This window comes from Jaculus jaculus, chromosome 8 (genome assembly GCF_020740685.1).
Source record: "Jaculus jaculus isolate mJacJac1 chromosome 8, mJacJac1.mat.Y.cur, whole genome shotgun sequence".
NCBI classification, from domain to species: Eukaryota; Metazoa; Chordata; class Mammalia; order Rodentia; family Dipodidae; genus Jaculus; species Jaculus jaculus.
Genome location: NC_059109.1, coordinates 7853691 through 7879105, shown reverse-complemented (window position 1 = coordinate 7879105; position 25415 = coordinate 7853691). Strand labels below are relative to the sequence as shown.

Here is a 25415-nt window from a genome sequence, read left to right as displayed (position 1 = left end):
CATGGTATCGATGTAAATTTTGTAGAAGATGCGACTGGCAAATGAGTTCCTTTGTTCTCATCCAATGATTTTTGCCCTCTGTAGCTTGATGGTTCCGACAGTGTTGTTGTTTATTCGTTTTGTTTTGTTTTAAGTCAGGATCTCTCTCTAGCCCAGACTGACCTGGAACTCACTTGCTTCAGGTTGGCCTTGAACTCACAGCTATCCTCCTACTTCCGCCCCCAGCATACTGGGATTCAAGGCATGAGCCACCACACTCGGCAAGGGAAGCTAATTTTGAGGGTTTCTTCTATAACGCCTGGGCTGGCAGCATTTTTGAAAGAAAGCTATCAAAGGCCACGCCATCTTGAGCATATAAATGAAACCCCAGGGTACCAGTGTGTTCCTAACACTCAGCACCACGAGTATGTAGGCTCAGGCTAGCCTGAACCGCACCCATGTGAGATTTTACCAGCATCTGTGAGATACAGTGCCTGAGGGTGAAAGTGCCTTTTCCAGACCTCAGAGACAAGCCTGAGGCCACAGTAGTCAATGGATGGGGGAAAGAAGTAGAAGGCCCCAGGGAGCTCAGATTGAACTTAAGATTCCTTCTGTTCCCCTCCCTGGCGTAGCACCAATGAAAGGAAGAGCTAGGCAAATGTTCTGTCCAGTAGCAGAGGGTGCTGCCAGGGTGGCCGTCCTGCCTTGCCCTGGAACCCAAGCAGAGCCAGTAGCATAGGGTCTATGAGAACTCCAAACCCTAAGCTCTACCTCGTATGAGCACAACTCCCTCAGCCTAGTGGTCCTCAAGCAAAGAGGTTAAGAATCCAGCAAAGCTGCTGGAAATAGAATGGAAAAGGGGGGGGGGAGATTTGATACTAATTAATTAATTTTTCATTCATTTATTTGTTTAAGTTTTAGTAACAGTTTTCAGCAGTATTTATTTTAGTAACATTTCAGTTTCCAAGAAAGGTGGATTCAGCCTGATAATGTTCATTTTAGCAAATTCGTATTATGATCGCACGGGCATTAATGTGATGTGTGGTGTCATGACCTGCTTGGGTTTATTTCAGGGATTTAAGGCTAATGTATCACTAGAAAATCTGTCAGTGAACATGAAAAGAGTATAATGGGAAAATAGGAAGACAGTGTGAGTGCGAATTTATCCAGGGATGAATTACGGAGTGAGAGCTGTACATGAGTCTGTAATGCTTGCTTTCTTAAGAAGTAGGAACAAGGTGTTCACTTAACCAAATAGTGGGTCCAAGGTATTCCTTTATATCTTCTTGTACATCTGAACTAGTCTGTCCTTTACTTTTTTAACTTACAGAGATAGATATTTTAGGGGCTGGAGAGATGGCTTAGTGGCTAAGTGCTTTCCTATGAAGCCTAAGGACCCCGGTTCAAGGTTTGATTCTCTAGGACCCACATTAGCCAGATGCACAAAGTTGCGCATGCATCTGGAGTTTGTTTGCAGTGGCTGGAGGCCCTGGCACACCCATTCTCTCTCTCTCTCTAACTCTCTCTCTGCCTCTCTCTGTCATTCTCAAATAAATAAAAACAATAAAAAGAAAAAAAGAAATAGATATTTTATGTTTTAAAGATACATATTCTATTTATTTATTTGTAGGCAGAGAGAGGAAAGAGAGAGAGAACAGGTGAGCCAGAGTAAACAAATTCTTGAAGTATGCACCACCCTGCATGTTTGGCTTACGTGGGTACTGGGCAATTGAACCTGGGTCCTTAGGCTTCTCAGGCAAGTGCCTTAATGGCTAAGCCATTTGTCCAGCCCCACATGCACAATTTAAAAGAGAAAAGTGACATGATCACACCACTAGTTCTGGAAAAGTACTTGATAACATTAAGAATTCATCCACACATTGAGAAGACTCATCAAACTGTGAGTACAAGTGAGCATCTTTAAACTGATGAAGTGCGTCACCAGCAGAGTCACTGTATGCCTCATTTTTCAGGTGAGCTGTCAGAAACAGTAGAGGGATGTCCGATGGACTCTACTTGGAAGTCTTTCTAGGACAATGAAGCAATAAAAAGAAAACTATGAGAACTCAAAAAGAAGAAAAACATCTGTCATGACTTGCAGACCATTTTATTGTTTATATAGAACATCCACGAGTCCTTGATGATAAACGGAACCAAAACTTGTTTAGAAAATTATTTGGTCCATAATCCATATATAAAAATAAATCTCGGGGCTAGAGAGATGGCTTAGCGGTTCAGTGCTTGCCTGTGAAGCCTAAGGACCCTGGGACCCACGTTAGCCAGATGCACAAGGGGCCGCACGCATCTGGAGTTCGTTTGTAGTGGCTACAGGCCCTAGTGCTCCCATTCTTTCTCTCTGTCATCTGCTTCTTTCTCTTGTCTGTCACTCTCAAAAAAATAAATAAAAATGAACAAAAAAAATTAAAAAATAAATAAATCTCATTCCCTATATACCAAGAGCCAACAATTATGAAATGCAATTTTACCAGCTGTATTTATAATACCAACATGATCTTTGAACTTCTTGGCATGAGATGTGTTAATGGAAGTATCAGAAATCCTTGTTGGAAGGAGTCCTGGGAAGATTCACCATGCGCATGTGTGAGATGGTCCAGTGTTGTTAATTCGATATGCCTCCCTGAATTAGCCTTTTAAAAAATATTTTCTTTATTTATTTGCAAGCAGAGAGACATAGGAGAGGTAAAGAGAGAGAGAATGGTCATGCCAGGGACTCTAGCCACTGAAAATGAACTCCAGATGTGTGCACCATTGTGTGTCTGGCTTTATGTGGGTACTGGGGAATTGAACTCAGGTCATTAGACTTTGCAGACAAGTGCCTTAACTGCTAAGCCATCGCAGCAGCCCTGACTTAGCCTTTTAAATCGATGTAAGTCCATTAAAGTTTGAGGAGTATCTTTGGAAATATTGAGGAACTGGGTCTAAAATGTATATAGATGACCAGATGGCCAAGAATAGCGAGCTATAGTTTGGAAAAGTACAAGATAGAAAGGGTTGTTTTATTTATAAGCAAAATTTCTTAATGTATGGTAGTTAAAAGTAGTATTACCATACATACAGTGAAATAGAAAAATGTTTTCAATGAATAGCAGGGAAACAGATACATTTATATTTGGAAACATGTTATATAGTATCATTGTAATAGAAAATCTTATATGGTTAGTCAAACAAAATACATAAAATTTTGATGTCTATTCCATGCCTTTTACAAAATAAAATCTATTTAAATGTGAAGAGTAAAATGCTAACTTTTTTTTTTCTTTTTGGTTTTTCAAGGTAGGGTTTCACTCTAGCCCAGGCTGACCTGGAATTCACAATGTAGTCTCAGGGCAGCCTCGAACTCATAGAGATCCTCCTACCTCTCGAGTGCTGGGTTTAAAGGCATGTGCCGCCATGCCTTGGCTAAATATTAACACTTTTAAAAGATCATACATGAAAATATTTCTATGTTCTGGTTAGGGCAGATTTCTCTAAGAATCTACAAAGCCATACCTATAAAGGAATGAGCTGCTAATTAAATTATATTGACATTTAGAACTTGTGGCATAAAGTGAAAGATAACAAGTGAATTGAATAAAACTAACCAAGAATTCACATCCATAATAGCAACCTAAAAATAAATAACACAAAACCAAGTCAATGGACATGGAATAAGTAATTAAGTAATAATTAAATAAGTAAATAAGTAATAAGGTAAGTAAGCAGTTCTGAGAAGAACCCCAAACAGCCCGTACACGTCTACAGAAATATCCCCTTCACTAGTAGTTACGAAGATGCAGTTAGAACCAAAGTGAGACACAGTGTCACGCCTACCTGACTGACAAAGTCAACAAGTTCATTAATATGTCCCAGTAACAAAGTCTGGGGAACAGAACAGTGTGGTGGACCGATACACTTCTCTGAAGAATGGCTTAAGTGCATGGCCTTTGCTACCAAGGAATCGGACATCCAGGAAATACTGACGTAGGGACCCCTAGAGATGTTAATGCCTATATCGACACAGCTTATAGTAGCAAAAGATAAAATAATCCTGCATGCCCATGGACAAGGCATGTCACAAACCACTTTGGACATAGTCTTTTATCCAAACAGTATGTGCTCATGAAAAATGAGTGAAGGCGGGTCGCGTGAACCAATAGAAATAAGATAGAGGACTGAAAAAAAATGCGCCAATACCTGTGAGTGTAACATTTGCCTAGCTTAAGGCACGCAAAATGGTACTGTGCATTACTTGCCAGTACAAGCACGCACACGTGAGGGGATGTCCTGACTCCCCTAAATGCTGTGTCATGATCACCCCAGGAAGGACGGAAGGAGGGGGAACAGAAATAGCCAGTTCCAGTTACATCACTAATATATTCTTTGTTAAGTAATTCTTGGGCTGGAAAAAATGGCTTAGCAGTTAAGGCGCATGCCTGTGAGGCCTAAGGACCCCGGTTCGATTCTCCAGGTCCCACGTAAGCCAGATGCACATGGTGGCGCATGCCTGTTGAGTTCGTTTGCAGTGGCTAGAGGCCCTGCTGTGCCCATTCTCTCTCTCTCTTTCTCTCTCTCATTCCCTCTATCTGTAATAAATGAAAATAAATGAAATCTTAAAAAAAAAAAGAAGAAGTAATTCCAGGGGCCTGGGAAGATGGCTACATAGTTAAAGGCACTTGCTTGCAACGCCTGCAGCCCCAGGTTTGATTCCCCAGTACCCATGTAAAGCCAAATGCACAAAGTGGTGCATGCATCTGGAGTTGTAGCAAGAGGCCCTGGCATGCCCATCGCTCATTTCTCCTTCCTTCCCTCCTTGCAAATAAGTAGAATGATTTTTCAAAAGTATTTCTAGGGGATGGAAATCTGGCTCAGCAGTTAAGTGTGCTTACTACACAATTGGAAGGCTCAAGGCCACCAGAATTTGAATCTCCAGATCCCACATAAACAGCTGAGTGTGGCTATATGTGTCTATAACCCCAGTCCACAGAGGGGTAGAGACCAGGGAATGGTCAGAGCCCCTGAAACTCTGGAGGTAGTAAGAGACCCCTGCTCAAAACAAGATCGGTGTAAGCTTGATGGAGCGTGACACCTGACGTCCTCTCTAGCCACCACAGGCCAGCACCACAACACACACACACACACACACACACACACACACCACACACCAAAATAATAGCAATAATAATTCCTTGGAACTGGAGAGATTGCTTAGTTAGGGCGCTTGCCTGCAAAGCCAAAGGACCCAAGTTCGATTCCCCAGGACGCACATAAGCTAAATGCACAAGGTGGCATATGTGTCTGGCGTTTGCTTTGCAGTGGTTGGATGTCCTGGCACACCCATTCTCTCCCCACCCCTTCTCTCTCCCTCTCTCAAATAAATAACATAAAAATAAAATATTTAATAATACTAATAATTCCAGGCCTATTTTGACAAAACATTCATATGGGGACACAAGTGCCTTTAAGGTCATTTTCTATCCAGATTTTTATATTTATTTATTTATTTGCAAGCAGAGAGATAGGGAGAGAGAGAGAAAAGAGACAAGACTTAGAGAATGTGCTCACCAGGGCCTCCAGCCACTGCAAACAAACTCCAGAAGCATGTGCCACCTTGTGCATCTGGCTTATGTGGGGACTAGGGAAATGAACCTGGGTCCTTAGGGTTTACAGGCAAGCACCTCAACCACTAAGCCATCTCTCGAGTTTTGATTCTTAAGATACTTTGAAGATGTAGGTCCCCTAACCCCAAGTCCACCTTGATGAGACTTGTCCATTAACAACCACCCCCCCAACCCCTTGCCTTCTCAGATGATTATCCGTCTGCAGAAAGAAATTGCAGACCTGAAGGAGGAGCTCGCCGTTGTCACTGGGGAGCAGAGGACAGAGGCGCTCACCGAAGCGGAGCTCCTACAGTAAGCCCCAGCCCGCCAGCCCTTCCCCCTCTTTCCCTAACAGTTTGTGTTGAGCTCTTGGTCGGTCTTTATGTTACGGATTCCCCTCAAAGCACGCTTGTCCCCTGGGACGGTCTGAAAGTGCACGAGGCGCCGGTGAAGAGAGTCCGCTTTCGCTGAAAAGCCGCAGGGGCTGCAGTGGTCCTGCTGCCCCTGCTTTGACAGTGGCCGGACCCTCCGCAGAGCAGGACTGGCAGGCAGCCGGGCAGCGTCATGCCCAGAGCTGCGCAGCCCAGATCGAGTGGAATTCCAGAACCTTCCTTTGGCTTCAACGACAGCTTGCTTGTAGGCACCCACATTTCCATGCCAGAGTGAGCGCTGTCCTTTTCGAAAGCACGTGGCCCCGTATGTTATAGTTCAGATGCCCCCATTTGGAAGGAAAGCGAGTATTCAGGACTTTATCCGAGCACAGCGTAGTTGCAGCCCCGCGGCACGGTAGCCGCACACCATGGCCCTCCGCCTCGCTCCGACCATGAGCCTCGGTGGCGGGTGCTCAGTTCTCTCTGTGCATGCATTAAGTCAGTGGTGCCAATGGCAAGCTGGGCTTACAAGGTAAAGGCGTTCTCCATTCCCAACGAAAGTCGAGTTACACAAGGCTGTTCTCACGTTTTCTTTTATTCCCTTAACTTCTTATTGATAGCGTCCATTAGTATAGACAACAAAATCATGATAATTCCCTCTCTCCACTCCCATTCCGCCCTCTCAAATCCACCCTACATTGAATCTCCCCCTTCCAGCGAGGCTCTTTTATTTTGACGTTCACATCTTCTCCTCCTGTCATGAAGGTCTTACGCAGGTAGTGTCAGGCACAGTGAGGTCATGGTCATCGATGCCATTTGACACAAGTCTTTTCGAAAGACATTCTCCATTCCACCTGACTCTCCTTCAGCGGGGCCAACAGTAAATACAAGAGACAATGGCTTGCTTTAGCCATCCTATGTCCACCTGTGAGGTGTGGTTGAAGCATGAAAAGCCTTCAGTAAGTTTCCTGCCCCAGGCAAAGCCTTCCTTCCTCCAGGACATGGGTTCCTAACTCTAGAATAATTTGATCGGCCTCCAAAGGCCTTCCTTATAGACTACTTTGTGGTGTGTTTGCAATTAAAGGGAAATATATTGCCAGAACTTCACCTTTTAAGAAGTTCATGTCCGGCTGGAGACATGGCTTAGCGGTTAAGGTGTTTGCCTGTGAAGCCAAAGGACCTCATTTCGACTCCCCAGAACCCACATACGCCAGATGCACAAGGGGTGCGTACGTCTGGAGTTCGTTTGCAGTAGCTAGAGGCCCTGGCATTCTCTCTCTGTCTGTCTCTCTTCTCTCTCTCACTTTCTCTGCAGGCAAATAACTACAATTTAAAAGAAAAAAGCTCATGTCACTCTCTGAACTATCACAGGATAGCTGTGATCTTGAGAACGCTTAGCTATCTCAGAAGCTAAGCAGGGCCGGGTCTGGTGAGCACTTGGGTGGGAGAAGGCTAAGCAGCAAGCAGCGAGCAGCTCACTGTAGGACTCCCTCTCCTCACAGACAGCGTTTTGGTCTTCGAGTCAGGTTCAGGCCAGGCAGACAAAGCTGTTCTAAGCCTTTGAACAGAAGGAATCTAACATGGGGCACCGCGTGCACAAAGGGTTGCCAAGAAGCATGGCACCCCAGAGAGCCATAACGTCAGGAGCTCCTGTGCCATGGAGCTGGCAGGACACTGGAACGAGGTGATTTGGCTAGACTTTTTGAGTTGCTGGAAGAAGTATTTGAAAAGCAACTCAGCGCTGTTCTTCAGATGGCTCACTGATCGCACAGTGGTAAACTATTAGTACTCTGCCTTGTGAAAATCTACTCAGAGTGACGGGGGGGGGGTGGAGTTTTGTTTGGACTCATGACTTCAAAAATTTCAGTCCCTGGTTTCGAGGCATGAGGCAAGGCATATCATCATTTTAGAAGATGGATAACAGCTATTTGCTTCATGGCTGCTAGGAATGGGGAAAGAGAGAGAGAGAGAGAGACACAGAGAGAGAAACAGAGAATACAGAGAGTACAGAGAGAGGGGGTCCAGGGCAGGGTAAGTGGTAGTTTGAATGCAGAGTCCTCCATAGCCTTACGTGTTCTGAATACTTAGTCCTCGGTTGGTGGAGCCTCGCTGGAGGTGTGTCACTGGAGACAGGAGCCTGCAGGGGACATTTCATAGTGTAGCCATAGCAGGAGATACTCCTGAAACCCGTGGGGCAGCGCTGACCCCATGGAGCGAGGCGGTGTTGGGTGCCCACCAGGCAGCAGTGGAGCCCTCTGAAGAGCCGTGGGTGCTGTTGGAATCACCGTCCAAGAGATGAGCCTTGGTTTGCTTTGGCCCCTGGTCTGGTCTTCCACCAGTGCCTCCCATTGGCTGGACTTAAGTCACTGGCTAAAGGAGTCAGGGGACGTTGTCTCCTACAGTGCAGCCAGACAGGACAGGTGTGGGACTGGGGTCTTGGGGCAGCATCTCAGTAACTTCCAGGGTCTTCTGGAATTCCCGCGGGTCCTGCATATGGCTGGGGTGGATCAGGTAGAGGACTCAGTTCTCACTGTGGTGTCCTGGATGTCACACTGAGTCCATTTGCGCTGTGATGAATCTAGAGATGTAAAAGACCAATAAAAACGGAGGCACTCGAATCACCAGCCATACCTAAAATCAAGACACTTATCAAAGACCCCAAGGCTTTAAGAGATTCCCGAGATGGTGACAAGTGGGGTCTCAGATGAGCAAGAGAAAAGGGTTTGACAAACACACAGACGGCTAGGAGCAGCCTGCAGCATCTGGGGAGGGCTGGGGTGGTAAGTGATGGGTCCTACCATGGATTCCTGAGCCCTCCTTCTTCCCAGGGCTCTGGAGGGAGAAACAGCAAAGGACAGACAGGTGGCTGTCCTCAGTCCCGCCCACCAGGAACACCCTTGCGGCTTTAATTGCTGAGCCATCTCCCCAGCCCAGAAAGTTGATTTTCATGAAACAGAACCAAGAGGAGACTTTATAACTTAAAAAACCTAATTGTTGTCATTAATAGCCTAGTAGATAACTCATTTGCAGAATGATTAAAAAAATTAGTGCTCTAGAAGGCCAGTGCTAAGGAATTCTGGGACACAAAGGGGTACAGAGAAAGTTTAAAATAAAAGACTAGAGAGGAGCTCGAGCTTTACAGAGTTGAAAACAGCAACAAATCAGAGGAGCCGATAGTTGAAGAGCTAATATCTCAGAATACTGAAGAACAAAACCAAAGCCATAAGAATGAGTTATTGGTGCTAAGAAATAAAGTCATAATGAAAAAAAAAGACAATTATAACCTCAAAATATAGAAAATGTCAGAGTTATGAGAGAAGAAGAAATTACTAAAAATCATAGATCAAATTTAGACCAGGTATCAAATTAGACTCCAAACAATGAGAATGAAATGAAAGCATTTCACAGACATAAAGACTTCTAGAGCCGGGCATGGTGGCCCTCCTTTAATCCCAGCACTTGGGAGGCAGAAGGAGGAGGATCGCTGTGAATTTGCGGCCAGCCTGAGACTACAGAGTGAGTTCTAGGACAGCCTGGGGTACAGCGAGTCCTTACCTCAAAAAACAAAGCAGGGGGGCTGGAGAGATGGCTTAGCAGTTAAGCACTTGCCTGTGAAGCCTAAGGACCCCGGTTCGAGGCTTGATTCCCCAGGACCCATGTAAGCCAGATACACAAGGGGGTGCATGCATCTAGAGTTCATTTGCAGTGGCTGGAGGCCCTGGTGCACCTATTCTCCCTCTCCCTCTCCCTCTTTCTCTCTCTTTGTTGCTCTCAAATAAATAAATAAATAAATAATAAACAAAAAACTAAAAAAAAAAAAAAATCAGGACAAAACACCCTTTCAGACGGAAAGGTAACAAAAGCCTAGGTCCTTCTCCCAGAACCACCTCAGATTCTACCTTAGCAAAAGGAAAACTGCAATCAAGTGTAAGAAATTGGAAGGACAAGCAAGATTAGTTGCCTCATCTGTGTGACAGTTCCTATTACAGGGTTTTTATGTCATTTATTAACTTGTCATTCATTCTGCAAATGAAATTTTCTGTTGAAGAGTCACCGAACAAGACAGGGGAAATAACTCAGCAGTTACAGGCGCTTGTTCGCGTGCCCGCTGGCCTGAGTGTGGTCTTCCTCGGTGCACACCCACCCAGGCAGACATGAAGTGGCTCCTGCGTCTGTCATCCCAGGGTGCCTGTGTCAATGGAAGGAGAATCCAGAAACTCACAGACAGCAGCAGCAAGAGAGACGCCATCTGAAAACTAGACTGGAGGCTGGGGAGGAAGCTCAGTGGGTAAAGACACTTGCCTGCAATGGCTGTTGGCCTGGGTTTGACTTCCCAGTACTCACGTAAGACTAGATGCAGAAAGTGGCCCATGTGTCTGGGATTTCTTTGCAGTGAGTGGCAAGAAGGCCTTGGCATGCCCATATTCTCTCTCTCTCTCTCTCTCTCTCTCTCTCTCTCTCTCTCTCTCTCTCTCTCTGTCTCTCTGTTTCTCTCTCTCCCTCTCTGAAACCAATTATTTTTTTAATTAAAAAATATTTTTATTTATTTTTCTTTTTTTAAATTTTTTTCACAATTTTTGTTAACAGTTTCCATAATTATAAAAAATATCCCATGTTAATACCCTCCCCCCCCCCGCACTTTCCCCTTTGAAATTCCATTCTCCATCATATTACCTCCCCATCTCAATCATTCTGCTTACATATATACAATATCAACCTATTAAGTACCTTCCTCCCTTCCTTTCACTTCCCTTTATATCTCCTTTTTAACTTACTGGCCTCTGCTACTAAGTATTTTCCTTCTCACGCAGAAGCTCAATCAGCTGTAGCTAGGGTCCACATATGAGGGAGAACGTGTGGCGCTTGGCTTTCTGGGCCTGGGTTACCTCACTTAGTATAATCCTTTCCAGATCCATCCATTTTTCTGCAAATTTCATAACTTCATTTTTCTTTACCGCTGAGTAGAACTCCATTGTATAAATGTGCCACATCTTCATTATCCACTCATCAGTTGAGGGACATCTAGGCTGGTTCTACTTCCCAGCTATGATAAATTGAGCAGCAATAAACATGGTTGAGCACATACTTCTAAGGAAATAAGATGAGTCCTTAGGATATATGCCTAGGAGTGCTATAGCTGGGTCATATGATAGATCAATCTTTAGCTGTTTTAGGAACCTCCACACTGATTTCCACAATGGCTGGACCAGATTGCATTCCCACCAGCAATGTAGAAGTGTTCCTCTTTTTCCACATCCCTGCCAACATTTATGATCATTTGTTTTCATGATGGTAGCCAATCTGACAGGAGTGAGATGGAATCTCAATGTAGTTTTAATCTGCATTTCCCTAATGACTAGTGACATAGAACATTTTTTTAGATGCTTATATACCATTCGTATTTCTTCCTTTGAGAATGCTCTATTTAGCTCCATAGCCCAATTTTTGATTGGCTTGTTTGATTCCTTATTATTTAACTTTTTGAGTTCTTTGTATATCCTAGATATTAATCCTCTATCAGATATATAGCTGGCGATGGTTTTTTCCCATTCTGTAGGTTGCCTCTTTGCTTTTTTCACTGTGTCCTTTGCAGTGCAAAATCTTTGTAATTTCATGAGGTCCCAGTGATTAATCTGTGGTTTTATTGCCTGAGCAATTGGGGTTGTATTCAGAAAGTCTTTGCTAAGACCAATATGTTGAAGGGTTTCCCCTACTTTTTTCTCTAGCAGTTTCAGAGTTGCAGGTCTGATGTTAAGGTCTTTAATCCATTTGGACTTAATTCTTGTGCATGGCAAGAGAGAGAAGAATCTATTTTCATCCTTCTACAGATATATATCCAGTTTTCCCAACACCATTTGCTGAAGAGGCTGACTTTTCTCCAATGAGTATTTTGGGCATTTTTATCGAATATCAGGTGGCTATAGTTACCTGGACTTACATCTGGGTCCTCTATTCTGTTCCACTGTTCTACATGTCTGTTTTTGTGCCAGTACCACACTGTTTTTGTTACTATGGCTCTGTAGTATAGGTTAAAATCAGGTATGGTGATACCACCAGCCTTATTTTTGTTGCACAGTATTATTTTAGATATTCGAGGTTTTTTGTGATTCCAAATGAATTTTTGGATTGTTTTTTCTATTTCCATGAAAAGTGCCTTTGGAATTTTGATAGGGATTGCATTAAATGTGTAGATTGTTTTTGGTAAGATTGCCATTTTTACAATATTGATTCTTCTCATCCAGGAACAAGGGATGTTTCTCCACTTTCTAGTGTCTTCTGCAATTTCTCGCTTTGTTTCATTAATTTTTGGATTTTTTTTTTTTGGTTCTATTTCATTAATTCCTGCCCTAATCTTTATTATTTCTTCCCGTCTACTGATTTTTGCTTTGCCTTGTTCTTCTTTTTCCAAGGCTTTAAGGTGAAGCATTAGGTCGTTTACTTGCGACCCTTCTAATTTCTTAATATAGGCACTTAAGGCTATAAATTTACCTCTTAGAACTGCCTTCATTGTGTCCCAGAGATTTTGGTATTTTGTGTGGTATGTGGTATGCTGCTGCTGGATCTGCTGCTGCTGGATCTGCTGCTGCTGGATCTGCTGCTGCTGCCTCTGAAGCTGCCACTCGTAGAACCGCCGCTGCTGGGGCCGCTGTTACCGGTGCCGGAGCCGCTAATGTTGCCGCTGAACTCTGCTCCTGCTTGGGTCCCACTGTCGGCTCAAGTTGGCATGGCCGGGTCCCGGGCTGCTGCTGTGTTCGCTGGAGCTGGGTTCAGGTGGTGGGGGAGGGGAGGGAGCCGCGGCTGCTCTGGTTGTATCGCTGCTCCACGTGTTCTTCTACCTCGCGGTCTGCTCCTCCGCTGCTCGCTGCCGCTCTCCCCTCACGTTTCCCGAGTTGCGGAGAGCGCGGGGTGAGGGGGAAATCCCACACCTGGCTTTTCCTGCGGCTCGAGCCGAGTCTGGCGGCTTTCTGGTGCACCACCGTGGCCGGTGGATCTGCCGGGGCCGCTTTTGCCGGCCTGTGCGGGCTCTGGATGCTCTGGATCTCTTCTACTTCTCCGCTGCCGCTTCAATTTCCTATACACCTCACTTTTTAGTAAAAGTGCCTACAAAGCCGAAGGATCCTGGTTCGATTCCCTAGGACCCACATAAGCCAGATGCACAAGGGGTGCATGCATCTGGAGTTCCTTTGCAGTGGCTGGAGGCCCTGGCATGCCCATTCTCTCTCTCTCTCTCCCTCTCTCTCTCTCTCTCTCTCTCATAAATATATAATAAAGTTTAAAAAAAATGAAGGAGAGGAGAAACTCCCTGAGGCTGTGCTTGGACCTCTGATGTGAACTGTAGCATGTGTGTGTGTCCATATATACATACACATAAATAATAAACATAGAAAAATAGACATGAAAGAGTCACTGAAATCACCATTAAATGTCCATTTACAAGTGTTTGGGGGGATACAGTGACGAGAAATGAAATTGTGATTGAAATTTTGAATTAGTATGGATTCATAAAACTAAAAGTCAGTCAAGGATTGAATTTAATCCTTCAGATTAAAATGCAAAGGAGACCAGGCATGGTGACTCAACACGCCTTTAGTCCCAGAACTCTTCAGGCTGAGGGCAGGAGGGTCACCATGAGTTCAGGGGCAGCCTGGGGCTACAGAGTTCAGATCTGCTTCTACCATAGTGAGACCCTCCCTTAAAATAATAAAAATAAAAATAAAAATACAAAGGGCTATTAGTTCTTGAGAGAGATAGCAAATATGTAGGTGTCTGTCTGAGCAGATTTGACATATACAGTCTTTAGAGTTAGCATTGGTGTGTGTGTGTGTGTGTGTGTGTGTGTGTGTGTGTGTGTATGTGTGTGTTGCATGCAATTAGTTCGTTCACTTATGTGGCTCTCAGAGAAGGACCGTGGGCCCTGAACAGGACAAAAAGATAAGCACAGCCTTGCTCCTGCTCTCAAGGGACTCATAACTCAGAGGCGGTGACAGACATGAGTACAGGAACGATGACGCAGCCCAGAAGCATCCTGAGAAAACATAAACAGCGTGCCTCAAGAATGCCGAGATAGCCCGGATGACCCCCAAGCCCGGGAGTCTGACCCCAGGTCAAGTGCTACTGCATGAACTTGAGCGATTCCCAGGGGAGTGGCTGCTCTGTGGCTGACGGGCACAGCGGCTCGTCATGACTTTTGATCAGCTCTTGTGGGAACACATGTCACAAACACGTCTACCTGCAGAAGCAAATGGATTCCCAGCAATCCAGCCCACCTGGTACTTGCCTACATGGATACTAAGAATTACCCCAACAAAGGGACTGCAGAGTTAGCTCAGTGGTTAAGGTGCTCGCCCGCAAAGTCTTAATGACTCAGGCTCGATTCCCCAGGACCCACATAAAACCAGATGCACTAAGCGGCACACACACCTTGAATTCATTTGTAGTGGCTGAAAACCCTGGGACACCCATTCTCTCTGTCTCTCTTCTCTCTCTCTTTCAATAAGGGATGTGCTCTTATTTTGTTATATCTCTGTTCCATCATTTGCTTTTTGTTGTTTGTTTGTTTGTTTTTCGAGGTAGGGTCTCAGTCTAGCCCAGGCTGATCTGGAATTCACTATGTAGTCTCAAGGTGGCCTTGAACTCACGGCGATCCTCCTACCTCTGCCTCCCGAGTGAGTGCTGGGATTAAAGGTGTGCGCCACCACGCATGGCTCCATTGCGTTCTGACGTAATCCAGTAGATCAAACCTTAGTGAAACTTGAGTTGTCACAGACTAGAGAGCCCTCTGTCATCCGGAAGTGAGACAGGTGATTCCTATGTGCCCCGGCAGGCCACTGCTGTTTCACCCCCATTTGTGTGAGCTATGCCTTCGGGGTTCTGCGCACTTGCTCAGAACCGTGACAGAGCGACAGTCCCCACGGCACCCAGGCGAGGCGGTGGGGGAGAGGTGATGCCAGGGGAGGTGGCCCACATCCTGGCAGGCAGTAGTGGCTGGTGGCCAGGAGCGCTCTAGATCCCCCCCCCCCATACTCCTCTCTCCTGCTGGTCCCTGGGTGTGCGGTGACTGGCGTGGCATGAGGATGGGGATCCCCTGAAGGAGCTCAGGGGTTGTTTCACAGACAGGGAGCTCTCGGCAGGGTCATCGGGTTAGCTTGGCGCTGTCTGTTAACATCCAGCCCTATCTGATTCTTGAGCCCTTGCCCGGCATTCCTGCCGTTAATGTAAATGTTTGCTACATCAACTCAGATGCTTTGCCTGAAGAGGTCTTAAGATGGAATTATGATATTTTTAGTTTATCTCTCTCTCTCTCTCTCTCTCTCTCTCTCTCTCTCTCTCTTTGGTCCTGGCTAATTTTGAAAAGAGACAGCTGGATGAAGGCTATATAGCCAAGTTAATGTTTATACAGGACTCCTTGGGGGGAACATTTGATTGTGATCGATTCTCTAAACACGTACATCTTTGTTCTTCTGGTAAAATAAGCTGGGTGATCTTGGGCTTTGATGGAAGCCTTATAGCCTGGTCCAAATCTGAGTGGAATATTTTCTGGATAGCAACATTTCACTTCTGAACTGAAATTAAACTGGGGCTTATGGGCTCAAGTTTGCCCAAGAGGTTTGGCTATGCCCAGACCTCGGGATCCTTTCCTGAAAGGGAAAAAGAATCTTTCCTCAGACCAGTTTAATCCTCAGCCTGCATTCACTGAGGACATGATAGATGCTGTCCATTTTCATAGCTGGGCTGGGCTGGGTATTAGCACCAGAAGCTACAAAAGATAACTGCACCAAAATTATTTTATTAGTGACATCTTACGCACAGAGATATTCACACATGTGTGCACACATATACGTGAATATTATACACACACATATATGAGAATATATTAGTGGAAAGAATAATGGATACTAAGAATGCATAAATTTTATTTATAGTTTGCAGTTCCACCTGTCTTCGTCTGCTGACCTCGTTGTAAAGTGAGAGCTGATCTTGATCATATCTACAGTACGGTGTCTACCTATGATATCTTTCTCACGCACACTGCTTTTAAATTTTCATATCACCCTTCTTGCATATGGCTTAACCCACTACTCACCATCTGTAACAATAAAAAGCTAAATTATTAATAATGAAAAGCAACATTACTAAGCAATCATCAAAAGCTAATCCATTCCGTCTGACTTCCTCCTTTCAGCCATAAGGAAAGTTATTGCAGATTTGCCCATGGAGGAAGCTGAATGGCTTTTTGTTTGTTTGTTTTGTGGTTTTTCAAGGCAGGGTCTCACTCTAGCCCAAGCTGACCTGGAATTCATTCTGTATTCTTCTCAGAGTGGCCTCGAACTCATGGAGATCCTCCTACCTCTGCCTCCGAGTGCTGGGATTAAAGGTGTGCGCCACCACACCCGGCCTGAATGACTCTTAGGGGCTATCAAGAGGAAAAAGAGTCCTTGCTAGCACAAGTTTTAGAGTACCGGGGGGAGGGTGTCGACAATGGAGGGAGAGCAGCCCGAGGCCTTGCTCCGCAAGCACTAACTAGGATCACAGCTGGCCTGGCAGGAACCAGCAACCCTCCTGCAGGACTTGAAGAAGAGGGATAGACAGACGGATGGACTCACGATGGCTGTGGATGCTGCGCATGGAGCTGGTGACTTGTGAGTGGTGACCGGGAAGCAGTGTGGTGTGAATGCCGCAGTCCCCTCACTCAGCTGATGGGGTGGCCCTAGGTATTGCTCTGGGTATGGGAAATAGCAGTGTAAATCAGATAGAGACCTGGCGCTCATGGCGTTTATAGTCCTCTGAGGAGAGAGACATATGTATTATAAATAACTGGTACAGAGCACGCCAGATAACAAACAGAAAAATGCAAAGGGCAAAAACAAACACAGGAGCTGCGCTGAACACATGGCTCAGCGGTTAAAGCTGTTGCTTGCAAAGCCTGGTGGCCCAGGTTCGAATCACCAGTACTCACATAAAGCCAGATACACAAGGCAGTGCATGCATCTGGAGTTCACTCGCAAAGGCAGGAGACCCTGTTGTGTCCATTCCTTAACTCTCTTAATCTCTCTCTCTTTCTCTCTGCTTACAAATAAATAAAAACAATAGTTACCATTTTGGTAGAGTCCTTACGTGAGAACTATTCTCAGGGTGGCACTTCTGATGGAAAAGGGAGGGTTGGCTGCGACAGAAATCAGGAAGTGTAATACTCAGACTCGAAGGATGATGGTGAGGCTGCAGAGAAAGAGACAGCAGGAGAGACTGTTCAGGAAGAATCAGCAGACGTGGTACCTAATACCAAAGAGATAAAGAGGAGTGCACAAATAATTACGACTTTAACACAGGTTAGATAGGCATAGTGTTACATGCCTGTCCTTCCAGCACTTGGGAGGGAGAGAAAGGCCAGAGAATCAGGAGTTCAAGGACATCATGAGTTACATAGTAAATTTATGGCCACACTGAGCTACACGAGACTGCCTCAAACAAATAAATAAACAAAAGTAACACACACATAGATCTAAATATATCACTCTTCCTATGAAATTAATCACAAGTTGAAAAAGGTTAATAAACTTTGTTTTAAATTTTTTTATTTAAAGCTTTATTTATTTATCTATAAGGAGAGAGAGAGAAAGAAAGAGAGAGAGCAAGAAAGAGAGAATGGGAGCACCAGGGCCTCTAGTCACTGTAAATGAATTCCAGATGCATGCGCCACTTTGGGCATCTGGCTTTACGAGGGCACTGGGGAATCAAACTTGGGTCGTTAGGCTTTGCAGGCAAGCGCCTTTACTCCTGAGCCATCTCTCCAGCCCAAATACTCAGTTTTTAACATGGTGAAGATACATGCAAGTTGAATTCTAGGACCCTAGAGAAGGTTTATATTTTGTTAAAGGGATGGGCCTGGAGTGGCTATAATACAGAGATGGAGGTGCGGCGCGAGCGTGGAACCTCTCTGATCCGTTTGAGACACTCGCCGTCCACAAGGTCACCTAAGGTGGGTTGCCAACTGTGAATCTGTCTTTTTACTTAGCCACATCACCTTTCCTTCCTGTGATATCTTTTGTTGCTTATAAGTAAATATTCCTTTCCTTATATATTTATCAAAACAGAAAAGCCTTCCTTTCTTTGTCTTTCGGAATGCTGACCATAAGCAGTAGAGATAGAGCAAGATATTAAAGAGATAAAGGGAAGTAATATGAGCAATTTATGACATTATGTTTGCTTGGCTAGATTGACAAATTCATAAAAGACACAGATGTCCAACGTTCACTGGCAGAAAATAGAGCACTCCAGTTGTCCTTTATCTACATAAGAAACTGAATTCAGGGCTGGGGAGATGTCTGAGCTGTTAAAGGCGCTCGCTTACAAAGCCTGATGATCCAGGTCTGATTCCCCAAGACCCCATGTAAAGCCAGATGGGCAAAGTGGTGCATGTGTCTGGAGTTCGTTTGATGACCTTGTTTGGATAAGGTTAATGGGCTCCTCATTTCCTTCCATGTTTCTCGACGCCCCAGCAGCCTTCAGCATTATTATTAACCGTTTCCTAATGGAAAACTTTTCTTTTTTCCTATCTATATGGTCTCCAAGGCTGGGTTTTCTGTAGTGCCTGGAGACACCTCCAGAACCTTTCATCCTATCTTGTCTTTTATTCCTCTTCTTTTGTTAAAAAAATATATATATATTTGCACATATATATGTGGGGTATGCCAAGGTTTCTTTTGTAATGGTTATTTATTTGCAAGCAGAGAGAGAGAGAGAGAGAAAAAGAGAGAGAGAGAGAGAAGAGAGACAGAGAGAATAGGCATGCCAGGGTCTCCAGCTACTGCAAATTAACTCCAGATGCATGGGCCAATTTGTGCATCTGGCTTCACATAAGTACTGGAGAATTGAACCAAGGCTTTGCATGCAAGCGCCTTAACCACTGAGCCATCTTTCCAACCCATGCCATGGTTTCTTGATGCTATGTAGGAATGCCTCTCTGGCTTTATGTGTGTGGCTAGGGAATTCAACCCTGGCTGGCAGGCTTTGCAAGCAGGCACCCTTAACTGTTGACCCATCTCTTCACTTTATTCTTAGTTTGTTTTGTTTTGTTTTCAATTATCCCATCGACGCCCGCACTTCAGTTGACATCCAAATGCTGGCGTCTTTCATGTATTTATTTCACCAGCCTGTCCTGCTCTGAGCGCCGCAGTCATGGACCCCATTTCCTGTCGACTCACCATGCTGCTCGTGGAATTCCTCTCCGTTTTCCTCCAGACCAGGTGTCTGTCTCCATTTCCTTTACCATCAGTCTGTCCAGCCTTCCAGTTGCCAAGTCAGAAAATCAATGGCCACTGTCCTTCCTGCTCCCCACACAGGCCCCCTCGGGGGTCCTGCTGACTTTGTCCTCAGAACATGTCCTGAAAGTGACCGCTTCGTACCATCACTACTTGAGTCACCCTTGCCAACTGCCTCTTGTCGCTTCCCACTGACTAACATGGTCCTGTTAAGTTTCTCTGAGCCCACTTTGCTCCTCTTGAACCTCCTCTATAGCCAGAACATTACTGTCTTTAAAGTAGAAATCGTAATTCATTTTTTATGGAACTCTTCACTAATTTCTGACTTCCTTTAGCTCTCAGGAGAAGACCAAAATTCTCACATGACCTATAAATATTTGTTGTGTCTGACCTTTTTTCTCTATTTTCATTCATACTTCACATAATCTCTCTCTCTGTGTCTGTCTCTGTCTCTCTCTCTTGAGGTAAGGTCTCATTCTAGTCCAGGATTACCTGGCACTCACTCTGTAGCTCCAGGCAGGCCTTGATTCCATAGCAATTCTCTTACCTGTGCCTCCCAACTAAAAGTGTGCGCCCCCACACCCAGTCTCATCTCTCTTACTTTCCTTTGGTCAGTAACACTAGCCTTCTAGTTCCTTAAATGTTTCATTTTCTCTTTCACACTTGATCTTTTGCTCAGGCAATCACCCAACTGAAACAGCCTGCATAGCCACACACACACACACACACACACACACACACACACACACACACCCTTGTTCTATCCATCCTTCAGGTCTCAGTTCAAACTTTGACCATCTTTGATTAGCAACTCCCAGTAAATCATGACAACGTTACCCATTTTCATTTTTCCTACATTTTTATGGAAAACTTCATGAATTTGCATCCTGGCCACACTCCTCTTCTCTTGAACTTGAGCGCTGCTGAAATGAGCACATCTTTTCTCAACTTCTTCAGAATGCTCGTTTCTGGCTAGAACCGTGTCTTGGGCTGTGGCTCCACTGGCAACTGCGTCCTCTACCAAGTGTCTGCTCTATATGAGTGTACACAGCACTTTCTCTGTGGCATTCTATGGCTCACCATTCAAGAATATATGTGTGTGTGTGTATGTGTGTGTGTGTGTGTGTGTGTGTGTGTGTGTATATATATATATATACACACACATATATATACACACACATATATATATATATACACACACATACATACATACATGCACATATATATACATGCATATATATTAATATGAGGAGTTTATATTTTCTCTGACATCCTATGAGGCAAAATGAAATTGACACCATGCAAAGTAACTTTATAAAATATCATTCATATCAACTTTATCAGATTTCTAGCATTCTGTGCATCTTTGGGACCATGTAAAGAGGTGAAAAAACCACTATGCCAAAAAGTCAGTGTTAGTTTATATACACACAGTAAGAAACAAAATCAAGCAACTGCTAGGTGTTCCATGAATTTAACCCAGCAAGCTGTGGGAACAAACTTGAAAGGACCCAGCTAAGCCTAAACAGGCCAAGAACTGCCCAGTGTCTCAGGGCTTCTTCACCAGTTGTCTCAGCCATGGGGAGCACCCCGCCCGGTCACTGCGGGTGAGTGCTGGGAGTGAGTCATAGTCAACCTCAGTTTCTGGGATGAACCTCCACACCAGACTCACTTTCTGGGAGGAATGGGGTTCACGGAAGCTTCCAGATCCAGGGGGAGTTCCATGATGGCAGAAGAAGCCGGTCTCCTTTCACAGGTCCACGCAGAGAGAGATACCACCGCCAGCACCACGAGCAAGCACGCTCCAGGAACCCCGGGCAGAGCTCCAGCACTCGGCATATCTTTTCTTAATGTTTATTAGTATTATTATTAATTATCATTAACAGTGTATTTCCATCTTTCCCTAAACACACCTTAGGGCTAGACCCTAGGATCCGCCCACAGTGACACCTCTTTCCCTAGAAATCCAAGACGCTTTAATAAAACTGAATCTGCCAGGCGTGGTGGCGCACGCCTTTAATCCCAGCACTCGGAAGGCAGAGGTAGGAGGATCGCCGTGAGTTCGAGGCCACCCTGAGACTACATAGTGAACTCCAGGTCAGCCTGGGCTAGAGTGAGACCCTACCTTGAAAAAACAAAAATAAATAAACAAATAAAACTGAATCTGTTGGGAACATCCATCGAAAGTGCCACAGAAAGAAAGACAAAGGTTACCACTCTTGGGGCCATGCCACCTAACTCATGACAACCCGCGAGATCTGCGTCCACAAGTTAAGATGCTGCGTCTTTGAGCTTGGCGCCCGGGCGACAGGGTGAGGGGTGAGTGGTGGACGCAGCAGCGTGGACAGAGAGGAGCCGAGCCACACCGTGTCCTTCTCCTCAGGTGTGTTCTGGGAAAGCATCGATGCAGGGTGACCTTTGAACCAGATATTGCAGTTAAATTAATTTCTTTTTTTAAAAGGATGCTAACTTTGAAGTTTTCTTATAACAGTCTATTGGGACCCAAAGGGTATATATGTAAACAAAATAAACAAATGCTACTTGTAAAAGCAAAAGAAATGAATGCAGCATTCTTTTTTTGAGGTGCCTATATAAAATTAATTACCTGCCTCAAGTACGTCTGTGAGGCTAACACAAAACGCTTCCTGGCAAGCCAATTGCAGGGCATTTATTATTACGGACAAAGTGCAACATTGCCAAGCTTAAAATGCAGCATACCCAAGGATGATTCTCTTACAAAATACAGCTTACTATCAACCTGCTGGAAGTTAAAACATTAAAAAGTTAACTACAAGCATGCCTTTTATTTCTTTTTTTTTTTTTTTTTTTTTTTTTTGCTTGAGATCCTCCAGGACTGGGGGGGAACCATTCAGTCAACTTTCAAAGTTTTGTCACTAAGGAGTATTGTGCTGTTTTTCTTGTAAAACCTAGAGGTCTCCTTAAAATAGTAAAACTATATAGTGCAGGAAAGATCCCTAACTTTATTTCATATTGGTCTAAAACCAAATTCTTAAGATTCCAAAATACTGTGTTCTTTCCAAAGAAGTAAGGTAAAAAAATATTTATTTATTTACAAGCATAAAGAGAAATAGAAAGACAGAGAGGAAGAATGGGTGCTTCAGGGCCTCTTACCACTGCAAACGAACCCCAGATGCACGCACCGCTTTGCGCATCCAACTTTCCGTGATTACAGAGGAATCGAACCCTGACCATCAGGATTTCCAAGCAAATGCCTTTAACCATGGAGCTATGTCTCCAGCCCTAAAAAGGAATTCATTATAAAGTTAAATTATAGAAGACTAAACAATCTGAAAAGTGTTATAAAACTCAAACACACAGATTTTTGTTTCCAAAAGCCACATTTATACAGAGAAAACTTCACTTCTGTTTAACCTTCTGGGAAGGTACAACTAAATGTGCCTGAAGGAAGAGTCTGAACCCTCTCTTTTTCTAGCTAATAAATCTCATTTTGAAGTAAAACAAATTTATGTCTCTATTCACTGTTTTTAGGAGATAACTAAAAATAATGAATGTGGACATAGTGAAACAAATTGTACCATTGGTACCAGGTGAAGACATCATGTTTGGACCTTGGGATCATTCATACCAAAGGGTCAGTCACCCAGGAGGCTAGCAATGCAGGAGGGAGGAGCAGGCCAGAAACCCACATCTCCACTGATGGCGCTCACCTGCTGGGACGGACACCAGGGTGGACATGGGCACAGAGTTTGGAGAAAGACTTTATAGAGGAAGCAGTGTGCAGAAAACCAACCCATCCGTGCTTTCATGCTAGTAAAATATTTAAAGACAACTTCAGGGAACTCGTTTCCACCACATTCAACTGGCAATTCAAAATCTTTGATCAGCTAGTCTAACAAAAGTTTAGCTGGGCCCAGTTCCTCTATTGCTTACACTTTATGGGACCCATAAAACAACTGCCACTGTCAGATATAGTAGCTCTCTCTTTTTATAAAACATATTTTATTTATTTATTTATTTGAGAGAGAGAAAGAGAGAATGGGCAAGCCACAGCATCCAGCCACTGCAGATGAACCCAGACACATGTGTGCCCTTGTGCATCTGTCTTACATGGGTCCTGGGGAATCAAACCTGGATCCTTTGGTTTTGCAAGAAAATGCCTTAACCACTAAGCCATCTCTCCAAGCCCCCCCAATATAGTAGTTCTCTTGAACCTTGTTCAAAATAACTCATTCCAAAAAGTATGGTATAGAACCATTAATATTTAGACCATCTCTCTTGAGACATATCGTCACCATGGTTAAAGGCTTGTAATGGGATTATCAGGACATTTAAGAAGTGAAATCAAACAAATAAAGATACCAATATGTTTGATGTAACATAGTCTCCTTGAGAATTAGATACCAACCCGGTCAAGAATCTTTTCTCTATAGTTGATTCTAGGTCAATAATACTTCATCCTGTCTATAGTCACTTAACTCTTACTGACCTCCAAGGTGGATTTCATTGTGAAAGAAGCCTTTTAAAGATGTCTCAAGGGCTGGAGAGATGGATTGGTGATTAAGGCACTTGCCTGCAAAGCCAAAGGACCCAGGTTTAATTCTCCAGGATCCACATAAGCCAGATGCACAAGGTGGCGCATGTGTCTGGAGTTCATTTGCATTGGCTGAAGACCCTGGCACACCCATTCTCTCTATCTGCCTCTTTCTTTCTCTCTCACACTCTCAAATAAGTAAAAATAAATAATACTTTTACAACTTATTTCAAGGCTGGGGAGATGGCTCAGTCGATAAAACCTCTCGTTAGTCAAGCTAGGATGCCTGGTTTGGTGCCCAGGCCCCACGGGAAAAACCGGAAGCCATGGCGGGCTTCTGTGATCCCAGCATGCAGACCTGGGTGGTGAGATGGGAGGAAGAGATGGGAGAATATCCTGAGCTCTCAGCAAGCACAGCAAAGAATAGCAAAACTAGACCCTTGGAGGGAAACTCTGCCTCAAATGACGGGGAAGGGCAGGGTCTGGGCTGAAAGTGGCCTTCTGATTTCTACACAGTGCATGTGCACACATACACGCACACACACGCACAAATAATAATAAATATGGTTTAAAATCATGACATATGCCACACAGTTTTATGATATGATAAACCTGAACGAGAGCAAGAGAAACAGACCCATGCAGATACAGATTATTTTAAATGATTGTCAACATGCCGCGCTTCGTCTTACACACATTGCTTGTTAGAAAAATGTAAAAGTTCAAGAATGTGTGTGCTTTATACCTTATCATTATGGATTATATTTTTCCCACCATATTGACCAGCCAACTACTGATAACCCGCCTGCCCGTGACCTACAAAGTGGCCCTGGCCTCATTCCTGCCGAGCCTCCCCTGGGTCTCCTGTCCACCTCTTACTCTGCCTGACTTCATTGCTGTCTTTTGTCAGGAAGACTTTCAGGCCGCCCTATCTCAGTCCACCTTCCCCATCACTCCTCGTCCCTTTCTTTGGCTGAGTTTTCTCTCACGGCAGCATCATGTTTGATGTTAAATTGGCCACCATCTGTCCCCTCCCTCTTCTTTCTGGGTGAGCTCCATGAGGCCCGGGGCTTTATCAGAGACATTCTCATTCTGTCCCCGGTGCCTGAGATAAGACTCATACCTGGTGACTACATTGCTGGACATTCCTTCAGCCCTCTCCCCCCGCACCCCCCCTCCCCCGTCTCTTCCTGGCTTCTCCCCCAAACCGTTCATTGCCAAGTTCTGGAGCTGCTGCAGGCGGGGTTAGCATGAAGAAGAGTCCTCAGAACCAGTCTCTGCTGACCAGAAAACTCTCCCTGGATGTTACCGTCTGTGTGTAATGATGCGGTATCCAGCGGGTGTTGAGTCTTATGAACTTCATGAGTAAATGACCCGAGAACTTCCTGAAATGTTTAGAAACGCTTTTTCTTTTCTCTTTATCTGGTGTGTGTGTGTGTGTGTGTGTGTGTGCACGTGTATGTGTCCTTGCAGTGCCCCATCCACTTGCCTGCAGCAGAGGACACTTGTCTGCAATGGCCAGAACGGGACATCCGGCGTCCTGCCCATCCCTGTTCTGCCAGTTCTTGGCTGAGCCAGAGTCTCTTATTGACATGACAGCTTGCTTCTTTTGGTGAGCCTTGGTGACCCCCCTAGTCACTGCTCCCTCTGTGGGACTGCGGTGACCAGCATGTGCAGCCTTGCCCGGCTGCTTTTG

General features: G+C 44.7%; 1 protein-coding gene across 3 annotated transcripts in view; it reads left to right on the top strand.

Moving 5' to 3' along the window:
• The window catches only part of Kif6 (kinesin family member 6), a 391803-nt gene that overhangs the window by 148706 nt on the left and 217682 nt on the right, over positions 1-25415 (top strand). For all 3 annotated transcript variants that reach the window (XM_045157624.1, XM_045157625.1, XR_006638595.1), the window contains one exon: positions 5785-5888. In XM_045157624.1, coding sequence (XP_045013559.1) covers positions 5785-5888 — 104 coding nt within the window. The remainder of the gene's footprint in view (positions 1-5784; positions 5889-25415) is intronic.